Source organism: Gasterosteus aculeatus, chromosome 13 (assembly GCF_964276395.1).
Source record: "Gasterosteus aculeatus chromosome 13, fGasAcu3.hap1.1, whole genome shotgun sequence".
In the NCBI taxonomy this organism is placed as follows: Eukaryota; Metazoa; Chordata; class Actinopteri; order Perciformes; family Gasterosteidae; genus Gasterosteus; species Gasterosteus aculeatus.
This window is the reverse complement of record NC_135701.1, coordinates 17,787,738-17,806,610: the sequence shown is the minus strand read 5'-3', so window position 1 is coordinate 17,806,610 and position 18,873 is coordinate 17,787,738. Positions and strand designations below refer to the sequence as shown.

The 18,873-nt window shown below is 46.5% G+C and overlaps 1 protein-coding gene across 2 annotated transcripts in view; it reads right to left on the bottom strand.

Moving 5' to 3' along the window:
* Nucleotides 1–932: 932 nt before the first annotated feature.
* Nucleotides 933–18,873, bottom strand: part of sema4c (sema domain, immunoglobulin domain (Ig), transmembrane domain (TM) and short cytoplasmic domain, (semaphorin) 4C) — a 71,083-nt gene continuing 53,142 nt past the window's right edge. For both annotated transcript variants that reach the window (XM_040195650.2, XM_040195651.2), the window contains exons 6-17: nt 17,606–17,704; nt 17,154–17,250; nt 16,352–16,471; nt 14,657–14,808; nt 12,502–12,677; nt 10,624–10,768; nt 9,909–10,122; nt 7,518–7,633; nt 6,573–6,730; nt 6,153–6,238; nt 3,545–5,959; nt 933–2,152 (exon numbers count right to left, since the gene is read on the bottom strand). In XM_040195650.2, the coding sequence (XP_040051584.2) occupies nt 5,064–5,959; nt 6,153–6,238; nt 6,573–6,730; nt 7,518–7,633; nt 9,909–10,122; nt 10,624–10,768; nt 12,502–12,677; nt 14,657–14,808; nt 16,352–16,471; nt 17,154–17,250; nt 17,606–17,704 (2,259 nt within the window). In that variant the 3' untranslated portion in view covers nt 933–2,152; nt 3,545–5,063. The remainder of the gene's footprint in view (nt 2,153–3,544; nt 5,960–6,152; nt 6,239–6,572; nt 6,731–7,517; nt 7,634–9,908; nt 10,123–10,623; nt 10,769–12,501; nt 12,678–14,656; nt 14,809–16,351; nt 16,472–17,153; nt 17,251–17,605; nt 17,705–18,873) is intronic.

The following is an 18,873-nucleotide window of genomic DNA, read 5'->3' as shown; positions in this document are numbered from 1 at the left end:
TGATGAAGCTGCGCTCGATAGGCGGACTCCGGCGGGATGAGAGGCAGACTGTGTCTTTACATCACGATGCTCAAACACAGTCAGAGTTGATGGACAATGTTTGCTAATGAGAATCCATCCATCCATCCATTTTCAACCGCTTATCCGGGGTCGGGTCGCGGGGGCAACAGCTCCAGCAGGGGACCCCAAACTTCCCTTTCCCGGGCCACATCTACCAGCTCTGACTCGGGGATCCCAAGGCGTTCCCAGGCCAGTGCAGAGATATAATCTCTCCACCTAGTCCTGGGTCTTCCCCGGAGCCTCTTCCCAGCTGGCCGTGCCTGGAACACCTCCCTAGGGAGGCGCCCAGGGGGCATCCTCACCAGATGCCCAAACCACCTCAACTGGCTCCTTTCGACGCAAAGGAGCAGCGGCTCTACTCCGAGCTTCTCACCCTATCTCTAAGGGAGACGCCAGCCACTCTCCTGAGGAAACCCATTTCGGCCGTGACCTAGTTCTTTCGGTCATGACCCATGACCCATGAGAAGATGTCGGCCGTGTTATCTGCCGAGGTAATTCTTTTATGGTTGCTGCTGTTAACTTTCGTTATTATGCGGATAAAATAAAATGCATGGCAGGAACATACTAGTGCATTTGTTTGGTTTCGTCTTGTGTTCGTCATGTTACAAATGGGCTACAACTGATTTTTGTTGTGGGTCCTTGTGTCGCATGATGACAATTAACGATGCTTGAATTCAAGCCGGGATAACTCTAATGACATTACAATGACATCATCGGGGGAATTTTCTACAACTTTACAAAGCTTCCCCGGTGCCACAGAAAACATTTTACTACGGTTTTCAAAGGATAAGTAGCAATTTATATGATTAGTGAACTGACCATTATGGTGATAATTAGTATGTTGCCTCTTGAACAAACAAAATCCCATACCATGAGTATATCTCTATTTTTATTTGTGTATATGTACACATATAAAAAATAAGGACATATGTACAATGATAATAAATATCAACACATTTGTACAAGTGAAATAAGTTACTTAACATATTTTTAGAACAACAAAAAAGATCAATAACAGACAAGCAAAAATGGGACAAAATGAAATCAGGTTAATGTTACAATACACAAAATATTGCTCGAAACAGCAGAACTTAAAGCCATGTGTGAGAGAGAATATTATGAGCAAACAAATGTGTAAGAAATGAAAAAATGCGCACAAACTACATTACACATGCATTTCTTTTCCAGCTTGATACCTGTTTTCCTTCACCTTTTATTTCTCTGCAACATGTTGTATTAAATAAAATGCCTAATCGTAAAAGGGAGATATTTGATGAGATACAACCAAGTACCAGTGTAAAGAGATAACATCTTTTAAGCTCAATACTTTAGGGGATGTAATAATATAAAGTGGGCACATTCTATCACTGATCTGCACTTAACAGATACATATTTGGTTTTTCCGGAGCTGACAAATTAAGCAATGTTTGACGTTTTGGTACATTACTCAGCATTTGATTAAGTGAGGGGATAAAGAATTGGGTCCAGCAGGTCACTACTGACATAGACGGGAAGAAAACACGAGCCCATCTCCCGTTTGAGGGAGAAGGGAAAATGTAGCTAAAGAGAAAATATGCTGAGCTCGCAGACATCAGCTCAGTGTAGCAAAGTGGACGGACAGCTGAGACTTAAATATACATCTGGAATCAAATAAAATCAAAGTTTTTCAACAAGAACAAAAGCAACTGCAGTCTACTTTGGCTTATCCAATGGGTGAGGAGGCACAGAAAAGTAAGCCATGGATTCCTGTACAACCCTCGAACCACAAAATCAGACATACACATAAGAGAGCCTCATTGTTCCACAACATTAGTGTCTGTAAAAGTCCAAACAGGGCCGATCGAAATGCTGAACTTGTACAAGGATGATCATATGAAAGATGTGCAGCCCACTTGCAGAGGATCATGCAACGTAAAGATGGAGTGCTGATGGTCGAGTACCTCTTCAACCGTGGGATCATTTTTGATATTCTACATCTCTCTCAGCACTCTGTACACAGTGGGAGCAAAATACGTTTTTTTTGTCCTCCCCTTCTTTCTTGCTGTGCTCCTCTGGTCCCGACGGATACGTCCCAAAAACCAAAAATGCACCTCTGATGGACAAAGCACAGAAAGAGCAAGAAACAATGTTAATTTAGCAACAACACACATATGCAAGGGGTGTTCACTGTATTTTAAAGATTTTAATCTATTATCACCGTGGAGCACTTTCTGGGCTTTTGGTGCATTGGATAATTTATTCTGATACTTCATACTAATACCTCATTATACCCCCCAGAATGGGTGAATGGGAAACAACATAAAAGGGTATATTAGAATTTATAGCAACTAAAAAATATTTGGTTTCCATTTATCAGAAGTAGAAGGTTGGAATGAACTGGTGCTGCTGACTGTCTGACTCCTGCAAGCAGAACGTTGTTATCAAACAGACATTCCTGACTAAGGTCTTCCTACGGTCAACTTATTTTGATCCTTGTCAAATTGAAACGTTTTCTGCGTTATTAAATCTTGTAGTTGCCGGCCTCAGGCAGTGCGGTTGCTTTTCTTATCGTTTGCCATGAAAGTTTGTGATGCACCTGTCCCCTCAAGACTTTGACAGAAGTTTGTGCGAGGACAGCTTTTGATGAGAAGGAGTCTGGTCAAACAGGGCGAACATATGATGTAACAAGCGTAGGAGTTTACATGCAACCGGCTCTGTCGGGCTGCATAGCTGCTAAACCTACTGCAAAATGTGACATACTGCATCAAGCGTAACAGATACAGTCTGATTGGAAACAGTTATAAGGGTCCCAAACGATGAAATACCTTGTTTGGGTTGGACAACGGCAGACAAGTTAACAATGCTGCAGCCTAAGATGTTGACATCTAACTTAAAACATGTCTATTATCTCCTCTGATTCAGTAGCATCCAATCGACTCCACAGGTTACAGCTTCGGCTTTTGCTGCGCGTGAAGGACTTCGCAAATGCATTTCGTTTCAATGCAAATTCCCCGAAACCCCACATTAACTCAATGGAGTGGGCCTAAAAGGAATCTAAAGTTTAAAATTTGCATAGGTTGCAACCTTCTTGTGAATCGCCAGAAAGCATCTGTCCTGCAGTGGTTTGACTTTTCAAAACTACACCCACATGAAAATGTGAGGCATCGTCTCAACATGTGGACGGCGGGACAAAGGAGACAAATCACGGGCAGCTAGGAAACTCGCTCTGGTGTTTGATTTCTCTCTACGGGCAGTATGCTGTGATCTGTATTAAACTAACTGTATTTGGTCATGCACACATCCTAGTTTTATTTCAGGTACAGCTAGAAGATTGTATTGTTATTGTTACTTCTCTCCTCATCTAATACAAAACGTCCTTTTTCTTTTAGTGATGCGTTAAGCAGACGGATTAATGGGCTAAATAATTCTCAAAGACAACGCTGAGCAGCCAAAAGGCTAAATTGTGCATCGTCGTTCACGGGAATTTCATTTAAGGGAACAATACCTTTGTTTGCCGCGTCCAGCCTGGAGCCAGCAGTTTGTCTGTCAACACTGTGTTTCGTGTGTGTGTTGGTATGTTTTTTAGGGTGCTCTTCCTCTGTTTAAGTCCACAGTAGCCCCGGGTCAGTCTCTGGGCAAGAGGGAGGGATGGAGGGGGAGAGGGCGGGGGTTCATGGTGTCCAGGATGGTTGGCATTCAGAGGAATGAGAGCGTGTCGTTGTGTAGGAGGGCTTGTTTCCTTCTTGGCAGTGCAGGTTCCAGCCCTTCGCCATACACACACGCACTTATAAAGCACTTATTGAGACATCCACAGCCGTCGCAGCGCTGGCCGTTCGGCTACATTCTCCTAATGTCTTCATGTTCGGCTCCAGTCGGGAATTAAGCGTCCCGCCGCCGCCGCCGGCTGAATGCAAGTGGCCGTTTCTTTCTACAGTGGTGAAAAAAAAAGGTGGTTCATAAGGGCTGAGCCGCGACGCGCATCCGTTACTTTTGACGGATGTCGTTCGGAGTGCACTTGTCAGGACTCGAAGGTGCATTTGAAGGTCACCGCGCAGGCCGGACGCAGGAATGTAAGCCCTCGCATGGTCACTCACAGAGCGCAGCCATTAGTCTCTTGATAAGCGTTAGAACACTGCTGTAGTCGGTGAGACGTAGAAAAAGGACAGCAGGAAATGTCTCAATTCAAAACGACCGTCGCGACAAATGAAAGTGAATCATGGATTCTCTCGGGGTAAATACAACATAGGAGGGATTTCAATTGAGCAGAGAAAGTCTTGAGAGATTGTCCTTCATTCAAATCCCCTCCCTTGCATCTTTCCCTCCAATTCACTTCATTTTCCATTTAATTTCCTTTCTCTTGTCTCTTGTCTCTCGCTCTCTCTCGTCCCCCTCTCTGTCCCTTGCAAATTTCCTGCAACATGATTGTCGTCTTGCTTCGAGAAGAATTAAGTCTTTTCATACTGCTCTCGCACTCTTGGCTCGCGAATACAAAAAGGTAAGACACACTTCCAGGTTTTTAAGTGCAGTAAGCTGAAAGGGTTTTAAACAAAGAGAAGGACAGTTCAATGTTTCCAGTCGCTTGCCGTTCCTCAACTGGTTTCACAGCACAGGGGCTGAAAGCCTCTTGGTCCACGCAACAAAAAAAAAGAGAAAATTTGCCCTTCAGAAAAAAAAACGTTCGAAAACAAAAATGTGTGGAGGTGTGCCCCTCTGCGCGCAGCCGTTTTAAATACAAAAATTTACACAATTGGCATATGCACAGTGAAAGCAGAAAAGGTTCACAACCATGACTCCATGTTGACATAACAATTATAGGAGTGCATGTTGGCGTACACAGTGTATGAGCGTTTATATTTAACATGCTGTGTGCTGTAAATGTCGACAGTGAGCCAAACAGGCATTGGCAGAGCGAGAGAGAGGGAGAGAGAGAGAGAGAGCAGGCATCCTCAAAAGGAGGGAGGTAGGTTGGTTGTTTTTGTTTGTTTTTTCCAACTGAGGGAAACAGACAGGGAGGAGGGCGGGGCCTAGACGGACGACTCCTCGGGGTTGGCGTCGGGCAGCACGCTCCTCTGCTGCAGGGTGCGTCTCAGCTCTTCCTTGAAGGGGCTGGAGTAGTCGTTCCCGGCCACGCCCAGGCCTCCCAGCCCGCCGCCCCCAGCGCCGGCCCCGCTAGCCCTCTCCTCCCCTGCTGTGCTCAGGTTGAGGCGGATGTAGCCGTTGCTACCCGAGCCTCGGATATTGGTGAGGCTGAGACGGCTGGGGGAGTGGATGGGCTGGCCGGGGATGGCGCTGGGCGACGCCGTGCCGCCGACGCCGTTGGGCCCCAGGGCGTGACCGGGAACGATCTTCAGCGAGCCGTCGGAGTAGTAGTAGTTGGCGCCCGTCTCCCAGAAGCGGTCCTCGTCGCTGGGCATCTTGCTGGGCACAAAGGTGGGCGGCTCCTTGGGCAGGGTGATCGGGTAGACCAGGGTGCTCTCGAGAGGCTTCATGTCGGCCCCCTTTCCCAGCGCCAGCTTCAGCCTCCTGCGCAGGTAAAGCGCCGCTACCAGGAGCAGCAGGCACGCCGCTCCCAGGGTGATGACCAGCACCCAGAAGAGCCCCATGCTGCTGTCAGGAGCACGGGCCTCCATGAAGACCGGCGCGCTGGCCACCACGGCCACCTGGTAGCGCTCCGTCTGGAACTTGACCCCTTGCTCCTCGGAGTAGCAGACGTAGCGGCCGGCTTGCGTCTGCCCCGCCTCGGGCACGACGAGTGCTTTGAGCGTGCGGTCGAAGCGCGGCCCGCCCGCCTCAGGGTCGCTCAACTGCAGCTCACGTTCGTTGAGCACCCAGAGGGGCTGAGCCAGGTTGGAGACCAGCTGGCAAGGCAGCACCATGTCAGAGCCCACCACCACGGTAACGTTCCTCAGACGGGAGTGCTCTGCGGAGGAAGAGGAGGCCAGTTTGAGGAAAGGGGGCCAGGTGTCAGCCATGATTATTCCTATTCACATTCTACGCTCTTTTGCTTGATTGCAAAATGCACAAGTTCCTTCTCTTTACTTCTGCTGACTTGTTCGTGCACTGACAGTCAATTCCCACAAGGGGCCACTACTGACGTGTGGCCCCTCACTCACCGGGGCTGGGGGGCGGCTTATCAAACTTGGCTTTCCCCCGGCTGAACCTTTCCAGCATTAGGTCCTGTGACAGGGAGGAGGTGGATCTAGAGCGGAAGATTAGACACGAGTCAGACAATTGTGTGATAATAATCATAGTCCAAACCACCAGCATCTATATAAAAGCACGTGAAGCACAGCATTTCCTACGACAACTTCAGGGGTAAAATCTGCAAAGGCTGCAATAAAATATGCTTCACTCATCTGTCAACAGCTCCTTATATCTAGTTATTAGCATAATATATGGAGTTATTGGGCACATCGTTTCTAAGTATTGTCAGGTTTTCTGCAACCGGGAGGTTCCTAGAAAAATCAATAACATGGCTTTCATTTTAAGTATGTTTAGTTGATAGATTGAGCGGCCAGGTGAACTCGTCTCACCCGCGATGGAGGTCGATACGGACGCAGGCCCGACCCTCGCTGTCCCAAGCGCAGTAGGGATCCCGGGCGAGCAGACAGTCCGGCTGAGACTGATAGCGGCTGCAGTTGGCCAAGGGCAACTGGAGAACCTCCGACCGAGAGCCGATGTACACGTACTTCTACAGAAGCACGAGAGAGGCGGGAAGAAGAATTTAGAGGAAGGACAGAGAACAGATGCATCCGTCACACAGAGACAGAAACCAGAGAGAGTTTAGAAAACAAGGTGCGAGATAAACAGAGAGAGAGAGAGGGAGAGAGAGGGAGGGACTCAGTTAGGAGTTTAAGGAGATAATGGGATAATCACTCTCAATTACAATAACATTCACCCGCCTGACCCTCTTCCAATCCAATCTGGACTGCACTCTTTTTGTGAAAGCGGTTATAAAAAGTCTGTTAAAGCCAGCGTTAATGAGATGAGCAGCGGGCTACGGGGGCCGCGTCACGATCGCATCGATCAGAGGACGCGGCGTCGTGGAGCCACGGGGGACGCGGCGGACGGGGACGTCGAGAAAAAACCCACACAGGGGACAGAGGTTCAAATCCCCACCGAGGTGAAGGATTGTAATTGCTGTTATTGAGAAGACGGTTTCGGATTCATGAGGCGACCCCGTGATCTGAAAAAGGGCAGCGTTGATAAAAACATGTGCGGAGTGGCAGCGGGCCAGTGGCACTAGACTGGATCTCTGTGTAAAGTGTCTGGCAAAAAACAGGTATTAACAGGACGGCAGAAGACAAAGTCACACTGCTGTCATTGAATACCAATGAAAAAGTGATGCAACTGCAGAGCAAGCTAATGGAAGCCCAAAGCCACACTTTCGAGCACGCGAGTATGCTTTGTTATACCCGAGTCCGAGCAGCAGAAAGCTCAAAAACAGCCCAATAGAGATGCTCTCCCTTTGTGCTTACCTTGGAGTGAGAGATGGTCAGGCTGTCCACAGGCTGGGCCGTCTCAAACAGCTGGATTTCCTCTATCACGTGGGCCTCGGAGCCCAGGATCAGCACCCTTTGCAGCCAGCCCTCCGCTGCAGGGACACAAGTGAGGAAGAGGACAGAGACAGAGACCTGAGTCCCGATTCTAAATAGACCATCCGTGCGGTCTACACACCTTTGACCAGCTCATTTGAATATCATTGATATATAATTATTTTTAGAGACACACACCTGCGACTGCACAGTTTATTTGAATAATGAAAATTAATCAATGCATGCAGAGCTGTGACTGCATACCAATGAATTTAAATATTAAGGATCTGCAAACAAACACGCACTGCATCATAATTTTGCTGAAATATTAATGATATCTGCAAGCACGCACCTGTGAAAGCATAGAAGCTCATTCAAATAGAACTTCTTTGATGCCATTACAACAATAAATAAAACAAAAGAAGTGTGCTTGGGGTCACTTAAAAGAAAACAAATGCACAGTGTCATCAAGTTGTCTGCAACTTTAATCAACTTCAATTTAGGCCTCAACTTTAAGGCCAATCGCACTAATGTGCCAACTGGTGAAGACAGAAAATGAAATGACAAAGAAAACAACTTCTGTCCTGTTCAGCAGGAACATTCATTTTAAAGTCAAGATGCTGTTCCTGGCTTTTTACGACCTCGAGTAAATGTAAAATCCCCAGTGACACTTGGCAGACGTTTTATGTGGTGTTTGGAGAGCTGACGCTAGAGGAGGAGGAGGAGATCCTGTGCTCCTCATTTCATGTACGGCACAGTTGAGATCCTGTGAGAGGGAAAGCGTTTCAGGCACAGCTGGTGGGGTGACCTTGATGCGTGTGTGTGCGTGTGAGTGTGTGTGCGTGTGTGTGTCCATGGATGGAACAGTTTGGCACGCTGACATGCACCTTTTCGTGTGGCCCTCTCGATTAGGAGACTGTCACAGATAATATGAAAAGCTAACTGTAGCAAACGGGAGGTTTGAGGGAAATACACACTCACACACACACACATACAGACGTAGCAAGCAGCATGTCATCACACTCGACCTCTCGTGGCGTTGAGGCCGGTGACGGCTAATCCCTCGACCCTCCTCCTCACATCAGCGGTCGCTACGCTGCAGCTAATAGCTGATCAAGCACGCGGCGGCCCAACCGGCACCCGCGAGCGCACGTCTGCCGGGGGCCCTGTAGAGTTTGTGCGGTGAAGCGCGCTGAGCAGGGCGGACGACTGCACTTGGCCCGGGGAAGCGGTGAGCGTGTGCATCGCTGTGTGTGCATCCGTTTGTGAGTGTGCCCACGTGTGCGTCGGTCTGTGCGTGCGCGCGTGCGTCCGGGCGGGCCTCCCTGCTCGCTTGCCAGCAGTGAAGCCCCGAGCCCGCTGCTGTCGCGCTGTCAGTTTCCACAGTTGGTCTCTCGCCGGTGATCTGAATGGTAAGTAGTCGAGTCTCTCGCCATTCATGTGATGGGCCGCATTCAAATTCAGTTTGCCTGGAATCCACTGTCGGATATGCGTTATTAAGGATTAAGGCTCCGGGAGGACCGGCTGATTCCAGCTCCGTGCCAAAACAGGACACCTGCATATGGGCTGGAGATATTAATTAAGTCGCACATACGTAGATGTTTCCTTTGATGCATGAAGATGGATCCCAGCATGCAAATCACGTCCTTAATTGAAACCCAGCTGAAGTGTGGCCAGATGGCATGTTGTTTTGTGCCACCGTAGCTAATGCCAGTACCTGTCCCTGTCTGCTGCCACGGCCTGTGAGCTTTCATCTCTCCAGCAGAACCGTGTGCAACTCCCGCCAAGACACACACACACACTCTCATTTACGGTAGGGGAATATATATATATATATATATATATATATATATATATATATATATATATATATAATATATAGGGACTGTGGACATGCAATGACTTCTTACTGGTTCATTGAGTACACCGTGCTACAGGAGTTGGGCAAAGTAACAGGAACACCATGTACTGTATAATACAATCCAATACAATTACCCTGCAAAAATATAATAGATTTAAGCTTAACTCTGATTTATTTATGTCAAAACTAGATTATAAAGATGCTGATTGAACACATTTTTTACAGCAGGCGAGTGTGGCTTTCTGCGTGCATGCATTGTATTTGAGGAGGCTATTGGTATCATCTTCCAAAAACCTGATGTATAAGTTTTGAAAAAAGAGCTTAGCTCACTGAATGAGATGTAGGTACTTTAATAAATAGCAACTCAATAGAAGGAAAAACCGAAAGCTTTAATTTGCCGATCCTCAAATTCTACTCATGTGTCATCTATCGTGTGTATTATTTCATTCCAAAAACCCTGGTGTAGCTTGTACCTGTGCCGATGAACAGCATGTTGTAGGCCCGCTGGTCCAGGGCGCTGACCCGATCCACCGCCAGCCTGGTGAAGTTGACGCCCTTGGTCAGCAGCAGGGGGCGAGCCAGAGCTTTGTCCTCCATCAGCGGGTGCTTCTTGGCAAAGTTGAGCGTGGCGTCGGGCAGCTGCAGAGAGCTGTTGTAGCCGCTCTCCCTGTCCGAGTTGGTTATACACTGCGGCACAGACAGACGAGGATGGAGAGGGAAAAGGGGGGAGGAGAAAGGAATGGGAGGAAAGGACGAAGGGAAGGGTGAGAGGGCCAAGGAGGCAAAAAGGAGGTGAGGAAACTTCTTAGCTGCAGCTGGCACAGGTTGGCATGGCTTGCTGGCTTTGAGATGACTCACTCCCTCGTTCCCTTTCTCTCCTCTCCTCCGTCTCTACTTCACTCTGCCTTTTCAAATCCGCCTGCCATCGCATCCTTTCCTCTGCTTCCTTTCGTCGTGGATCATTACCTTCTTAGCGCTTGGTGTCGTTCCAGCTCTTGCTCTTCTCTGCTTTCATCGCTACAGAATCCCACGCCGCCCATTTATGCATCCCTCCCTTCCTCCTTCCTCCTCCTCATCCCTCCTCTGCCCACTTGACAAAAACCTCTACACTTTGGAACAGTACTCTGGGAACATCCATAAAACATCGCCCATCATACGTGTCAAGTGTCGGGCCACCAGTGTTCTTACCGATCCGGGTCGCGGGACGGGGACGCCGCCGGTGTAGCGCCCCCACCGCTGCGATGCCTCCCTGTACTCTTTGTAGGATCCTTCGAACACCTTCTTCACATCACCGATCTGGTACTGGCAGACCGCCGACACGTCCACGTCACCCCTGAAACACGGCGACAAGGGTCCGACACACTAAATGTGAGCCGTTACATGCGGAACAGGATATGTAAAAGGATTGCGCTGTAAATATTTAATATCCAGCAGCTGATACTGTCACGTACCGAGTGAGCTGAAATGATAAGATGTGTTGACACATCTTATCATTTCTGTGGGAAAGCAAGTGATGGAATTGATGGACATGTAATACATCCACTTGGCCGGCCACTGAAATCAGTTTGTGCTGCAACTCAGGTAACGCATTTACTTCGATGGTGAGGCAAGTGTTGTTGGAGGAGCATATATTCATTTTTTGAGCCCAATTTCAGACCCAAAGTGGGACTGAAATTGCGTATTGACTTATGACCCAGGAAAATTTAGTCTGACTTGCACTCCTCGAGTCACAAATGTATTTAATTTCCATACTTGGGAGGACACTTATTTTATTTATCTCTGAAACAGAGTCACTGTCGTAAAAACTGATTAGAAAGGCATGTAGTTAAGAATCCGCCACTTACGCTGTACATTTGTCTTTGAAAGTGCTTTTCCAGACTCAAACGGTACTGTTAATGTGCAGCCGTTCCACAGATTTTAAAAGATGAACATCCAAACCAAAGGACAGCACTGATGTCTTAGTAAGTTAAAAGCTGGCCAATTCAGTCAGCTTATGACTTGAACTCTTGAGTCATCATTTACATAACGTCCAATTATCTTAATGCCTTCGAGACTTTAAGGAATCCCCAGCAAGTCACAGAGAAACGGGATTAGGCCTTTCTTTCTGCTGCTGAAGGAACTCCGAGTGAAGAGACAAAGCTTCAAGTTCAAAGCTGGTTCGCCGTGCGATACGATATCTTATTGAGGAACACAAAAGAGCCGACATCAAAGGGTATTACCCGGAGATGGAGAACGTCTGCAATTTTTCTCTCAAAGGGAACCTCCTGCCCTGGCTCCTGTTTCCTCGTTGATAAGTAACTCATTAACACGGTAGAGTTGTCCAGCGGTCTTTACCCCACTAATAACAGTACAGTTCCTAATCAAAACAGAGTTACTATTGTCAACACAAAGCACCAGTTTGTTGTTTAATTAACGCGCTGATGCGGTTTTGTCCTCCAGAAGAAACAAGCCAGAAAAGTTCGTTAGACCCTGAACTAATTATGAACAGGAACAGTGGACATCAACAGGTGTTTTCCTCTCTTGGTCTCAAAGAGACGTGACCTACTGTTACTAAGTTACCAAAAGGTTGCATCTATTTCTGCAAAACAAGGGGGAGGAATGATACTCACTCCTATGAATGTATAGGAAGTGATCAACAAATGACTCAATCTGTAGTGCGTGGGTATTTAGGATGGGACTAAATTAAATCGGATTCAGCAAACGTGTTCCCCATCATCATAAATCCCATTAGGTCTGTGTGACATTAAATCACTAAAACATGTTCAAGCACACTTATGTTGTGTCCACTTTAGAAAAACCCACATTAGCGTCAGTGGAAGGCTTATTATATGAAACGGTCAATTACACAGTAAATACCTCATCGCATGAAGTACATAATTAGAACTATCATATCAGGCCGACTGGCTGACCTGTGCTTTTAATAAAAAGCAGAGTACCTGATATCTTGCTAAAGTGACGCAGTGTCTTGAACTGGCAGCAGATGGCAAATGCAGTAATTAACTCCCATTCGTCCGAGGATGACAGCCGCCGTCTCAATTAGCGGCGCTCGCCCCCGCGCCGACTCACCACTGCGCGTGGAAGATGCCGTAGAAGGTGGTCGCCCTCCAGTCCTGGCCCGGCAGCGTGAACACGGCTCTCAGGTTGTTGAAGGAGACGTGGCGCTCGGGGAGGGAGCACTCCAGGCGGGCTTTCTGGAAGGTGGTCCACTTCTTCTGCAGGGTTCTGGTACCGCCCAGATCCCCCTGAGAGACGACATGCGAGGTCAAATCACCGGCAGGAATGAGTTGAATTTGTGAATACGTGAACAAGGGATTTATTTGGATCAGTTAAGACCCTCTAAGATGTGCTTTTACGGGAGTGTGTGTGTGTGTGTGGTCTTATTGCTGCTTGTCCTGTCTTGTCAAGGCCTGTTAGAAAAACAACAATGACGTCAAAAAAACCACATCATCGTAATAATAAATCCCTATTTTCACCAGCATTACCAACATTAGTGTACTTCTGTTTTCCTATTGACATTACTCTAGTATTCTAGTGCTTAAATGTTACAACAACAGAATTATGGCCAATTAGCTACCGTATATGCATGCGAAGTGTTACATTTTAAACGTGTTCTCATTGTTATTTCTGATTTCCCTGCTGTGCCAAATACATGCCGCACCAAGGATTGTGTGAACTCTTTCACCTTTTAACTGTACCACTTCTGTAGCTACAAAATAACAAACCTGTTTGCATGCAAATGAGCCCGGAAAAACCTCTCGAGGCGCATTTAGAACCTGAGCTTTTCCTGTGTACCATTGAGATGCAGCATAACAATAATAATAATATTCAATTAAATAATAACCGTTGCGCTTTCATGAGCTGTCCCTTTATATAGTACTCTGTGGGCTCAAAGGAGGCCCGTCTGCCACATATGTCTCATCCCTATCATCCTCAGTGATTCCAGAAGCTGTAAAAGGGAATAAAAAAAGAAAGAAAATGCAAATGCTCATAGCAGTGAGATACAGACACTGTGCAGTGGCTGCAACAGCGATATCAGCAGGAGGAGCTGAAATTGCTCTAGTACACATTGTGTGCCAGCATCTGTTTCTGATTCCATTCAAAAAGCTTTATTGTTCATCGATGTGCACATGAAAGGGTAGTTAACATTAAAGCGTGCATATATTGTACATTTAATTAGACATATGTCCTCAGACTGTTAACAATGTTAACAGTTTAAAAGGTTACCGCGACGATGCGTCTTCATGCGTCGCTGTAACGCGACAGCAAACCTTTGTAAAAGGCCCCCCGAAGCCAAACAGAATTACAAAATAGCTGCTGTCTTAAGTCCCCCTTCACAGTGAGAAGCACCTCTGATGTCGAGCCATAATTGCTGTGCTATATCAGACCTAATCAGTTCTCCTGATGAGAACATTAACTAAGCAAATGAAAGCATCCATTACCAAATAGCTCCATGTTAATGCAATTGTCTCCCCTCAATACTTGTTTAGCCAAAATGAAGGGTGGCACAAATTAAAGGCACAGGACAGCTGTTTTCAGCTGTTTCTTAGTTTCTTATTCCATGTGTCAGGTCATGTCTGATTCAGTGATTCAGAAGTTTTCACGTTTCTATCATGTTCACACCACTTTGCACAAGAGTAGATGATCAGATGGATGCATATGTCTCATAAGTCATTTGGCAATTCAAAGAAGCCAAAATGAAAAATCTCTCCTCTCCCAAAGGCAAAAAGACTGGAGATCCATCGGTAACTAGCTTTCTTTAATGTTGTCTGCTCTTAGTTTATGCAGTTTGTGTCACTTCTGTTCAAACCCAACCTGAAGCGGAGCAAAAGTCGCTGAATCTGATGGGAAGGGGAAGAAATACGCCATTATGCCATCCATTATACGTCTACCGGAGCTGCTGAACTACTCCACCGGTTACCTCCTTATATGGGCATCTCCCGTTGAAGTCTCTAAGCCCAACACATTGTGGCAAGCCTGTCTCCAATCATTAAGTGCCCAGAAACAGCTGCCAAAACAGCTGGAGAAAACAGCTGACTTCATGCATGGAACTGTTATGCAAACAAAACCAGCTTCGGGCATCACGAGGGCCCCATTTCATTCTGAAACAGCCACTTTGCAGATTGATTACTGTCAATAAACTTCCACGGGGAGAGCATGCCGTTTTGTGAGAATCCCGATTGAATAATCCCTGATCAGAATTGATCATCGTCTGTGGCATTACCTTGCAGACTCGTGCGACTCTGGCCACCGTGAGCTCGGTGTCGCAGTCCAGCTCCAACGCCCGCTCACTGAAGAAGAAGTAGATCTTGTCGTCGTCCCCGTCCTTGCTGCCGCTGCTCTCCCTCACCAGGGCCGAGCCCACGAAGTCCGGCTCTGCGCGAACAAGTAGGTGAGCATCAAAAAAAGACATCAAACACCTCTTTCCTGTTCCCTGCCGCCTCTTCTCACCTCTCTGTCATCCCTCCTCAAGTCCTTTCCTCTGCCTCTCTTTGAGTTTCCCACTTCCTCCCATCGGTTCCCGTCTTTCTCAGATTCTCTATCCACCCCTCATTAGCTTTCCATTGATACGTTTTTAAAAGACATTCAGCGGATTTCAGCAATGTGGTGCGGATGGATTCCCCCCCCCCCCCCCCTCCCCCTAATTACAAGGAAACAGAGTTCCCTCCAGGTGGACTGTTCTTTTCTGCATAAGCCTCCGAAGCAGTATTCTACGGCATCATAAGACGCTATAATCCTCCAATCAAAGCCAGGCCACTTAATTGCTCTTAGGCTGGCGAGAAGCTGCTTGAATTAAGGCGAGGGCTTCCTTTGCTGGTGTAGTTTTTAACAAATCGAAACGTCAGCCTCGTCTGTATGTTCCTCCGTCCCGCCAGCCCATCTCTTCTATCTTTTCATCGCCGGTGTCCGTCCTTTCATCGGCCATTTTCACTGCCGTGACTTCATCCTCTTCTCTCCCCTTCATTTCTCTCCAAGTAGCTCATTCCTTTCTCCAACCCCCCCCCCCCCGAAAAGATAACGATCTTTTACCGAAGCCAAGTCCTGCGCTTCATTTCCTGCGCTTCATTTATCTTTTGCTTGTTTCTAGCCCATACTTGTTTTCAACAGAACTATTAAAAAAAGAAAGCCGGCATTATCTCTAATACTATTTGTTTAATGTGAATTTATATTCAATGTGTCAGTGTCTTGGAAAACCTGAACTGATGCAACATATTTTAAGTTTAATTCAATATAACCCAATTATGGAATAGATTATTTTGCTTGCAAACAGATGTTTTAAATCAGGTGTCCAATTGCGCCAGCACGTAAGCTAATAGTACACTACGACGGTACGAGCCTTTTTGCTAACATATAGAAAAAGTATTACCTAAGATGACATTTTGTTTGCCACATTCATCTTCTCAGAGACTAAATCTGCCTTTATATAAAACTAGATTAGCTGCCGGGAAACAGGAGAGCAACGTAACCCTTCTATTATGTCTTTTACATGCACCATTAACTGGTGAGGCCACTGGCCGGCTTTTAGCATCCGTCTGTCGGCATTACATCATGTATGTCGGCAATAAGTGCACATCAAAGATCCCTTTACATTCTTTTCAACGTGAGCCGCCCGCTGGCAAGATAAATAAATCTTCTGGAGGCAGTTTTCAAACAGCTCATTAGTGCTGATAAAACACTCTTCATTTTGGCCAACGAAGTTGTAAGATGTCCGGTAGAATTTAAAAGGCCGCCCTTGTTTACTCCTGTGTGCATTGTTGCCAAAACTACAACAATTTCTGCGCGGTAACTGTGCATGAAACAAACAAGCAATTGAATTATTTCTCTCTCCGTTCCCTCCCCTCCTCCCGGTTCCCCTTTTTTTCCCCGTTGTTAACCGCTTCTTTCAATCCGTCTTTCCGACGTCCTCTCTTCCTCTTACCATTGAGCCAGGCAGGCAAGTATTCGCTCTTCATGCTGTAGTGCTGCTGGCCCAGATTCCTCAGAATGACCGGCTCCGTACCCAGGAAGTTGTTGAGCGTTGCCGAGTACAGCTCCTTATCTGCAGCAACAAAATGCAAGCTTTAGTTTAATTCTGTTTTTTTTGTTTTTTTTCGCGTGGAGGCACATGGAGGAGCAGAGGACGGCTCTCAAGTTCAAAGGAACTGCTCACAATGAAATGAATGCAGTATGCAGAGCTAAATTGGACCCCTGGACTCTCTAGTGCAATCGCACAAAACAGATGGAAATGCTGCAGAAGTGGGTTTGTGGTGATTCGATGGACATTTTATGCTTCTGTTGTGAGCTGTGAAAACACGGTGGTGTCGTTCACTCTGCTGACTGTTGGTATGGTGTTGATTGACATGAATCCATATCCATATGTCAGGACTACTCATGCATCTTAATGATGGGTACACTCGTATTTTCTTTATTGGTCATGTTATGTTTTGTAAGCAGTGATGACATAGGCAACGTGAGGGAGTTACAGGCTAGATGGCCAAAAAAACTACCCGATCTTAGGTTATGTCCAGGGAGTCAAATACCCCGATGAGTTTGGACTCTATCAAGTTTTAAATTGGCTGTTTTAAGCAGTTTGCAACATAAACAAGTGACGGTGATAACGTGCGTCTGTGCGCCTCTCAGTGGAATGTTCCGTTGCCATGCAGCTAATGCATATTTTTGCCTGAATACGGAGAACGCGAAAACATGCGTTTATCTATTTTAAGTTCCATGCGGACACTCACCCACTATCAGGCCGGTATGCCCCTTGGCAGGGTCATATGGGCATTTACCCTTCCCGTCCTCCGGGGCTGCAGTGTTGAGGGTAAAGTAGTCGGCGTTCTGCAGGCACACACACGGGAACACGGGTTCACTGTGTGTTACGACCCACATGACACAGCTGCAAGCTCCGTCTGTCCTTCCCAAGGACCACAGCTCCATCCCTGGTCATGTTGTCTTATTGCATCAGCGTCGCATATATCAACACACACACACAAGCACTCACACATCCAACTAACCCAGCGTGAGATTCTGTTTTCCATTGCATTTATTTTAGGATTTTATCACACAGTGGTCTTTGCCGGAGGGTTAGACGGCTGACATCCGAAGTCAACACCTGTCAACACTGGCTCATATTAACTGTCAATGGTAACACACGCGCACACACACACACACACACACACACACGCATAGTTACCACATAGGTGCATTTGGGCTGGAAGGCGTAGGTGCCGCAGGTGTAGAGGTGCGTGTGGTTGTAGCTCTGCAGGAAACGGATGTAGTTGAAGCACTCGGTCTGTGAACGCGAGAGGGAAACTGATTAGAATGCTGTTGTTTGTTGGGAAGGTGAAGCTTTTTTCCTCTGATAAGGTGAAGTTTATTTCACGTCTCCACGGTCACATGCACCTCTGAGATTTAGCTTTTAGTTCAATGCTTCATTGTGACTTATTTTAAATCCTCATTCACTTGAAATACCTCAACACCGTTGGTTGATCATATCCTTTTCCATGTTTTATGCCCTTGAACGTCTGTGATGAAGAATAAAGCTGCTCACACAAGTGTGTTGTTTGAGGAATGAATAATTAAGTGCATCCACTCGCTGAGCAAAACAATATCAGTATTTCTTTCCAGCTCCTACAATCAGTGAGGACAATTAGGATGAGACGTGTCCATAACTACAATACCACATAAAAAGACTTAAGGAAGCAGCGGTCAGTGTGAACACCATATGGTCCTTCTTACATGTAGTAATTTCCCCTCAATTATTTGTCCATCTTTTCAGAATTCAAAGCTATTTAAGTCCCTTTTTAGTAAATCCATCCAAAATAGAAGAATGATCCATCTTGAAAAGGGTGAATTTCGAATAAATTATGTTCGGGTAATTATTTGAAATAATTAAAAAAATCTAATTTGTTTTATTCCTGCACCAATTTTATTTATCAACAAGGCTCAAGTGAACTATTTCCCCTAAATTCTATTTATAACCACATCAAAGGTTACTTCCTTTCCAAAAGCGCTGTACGTTTTTATAAAACATTAAAGGAGACTCCAAGTGTACATCATGCAGCGTAAGCAGAGAGAAGCTCTGGAGCCAAAACCCAAGAGCAAAGCGGTTCACGACCTGCGTGTGCAGTCGGACGGTTGCAGTGGAACCTCTGGGAAGAACGCATCTCTGACTCCATTAAAAGAAAGTATATATTAAAAGGAAAAGGGTTTCACGACGTCTATAATGTGTTAGCGAGGGATGCACATCCCTCATTTTAGATTCTCTTTGTGGAGAAAGTTGCTGATCCCCATCTGGCGGAGGCCCGCTCGCTGGGTGCTGATGTAATGACTGGAAGGTTTCCAGGTTTCCAAGTCGCAGACGGACTCGACCAAAATGTAATTCTCATAAACCACTGTCTTAAAAAGACCCACTGCCTCCGTGCCCTGGAGCAAGGCAGGTGACCCCCTCCCCGCCCCCCC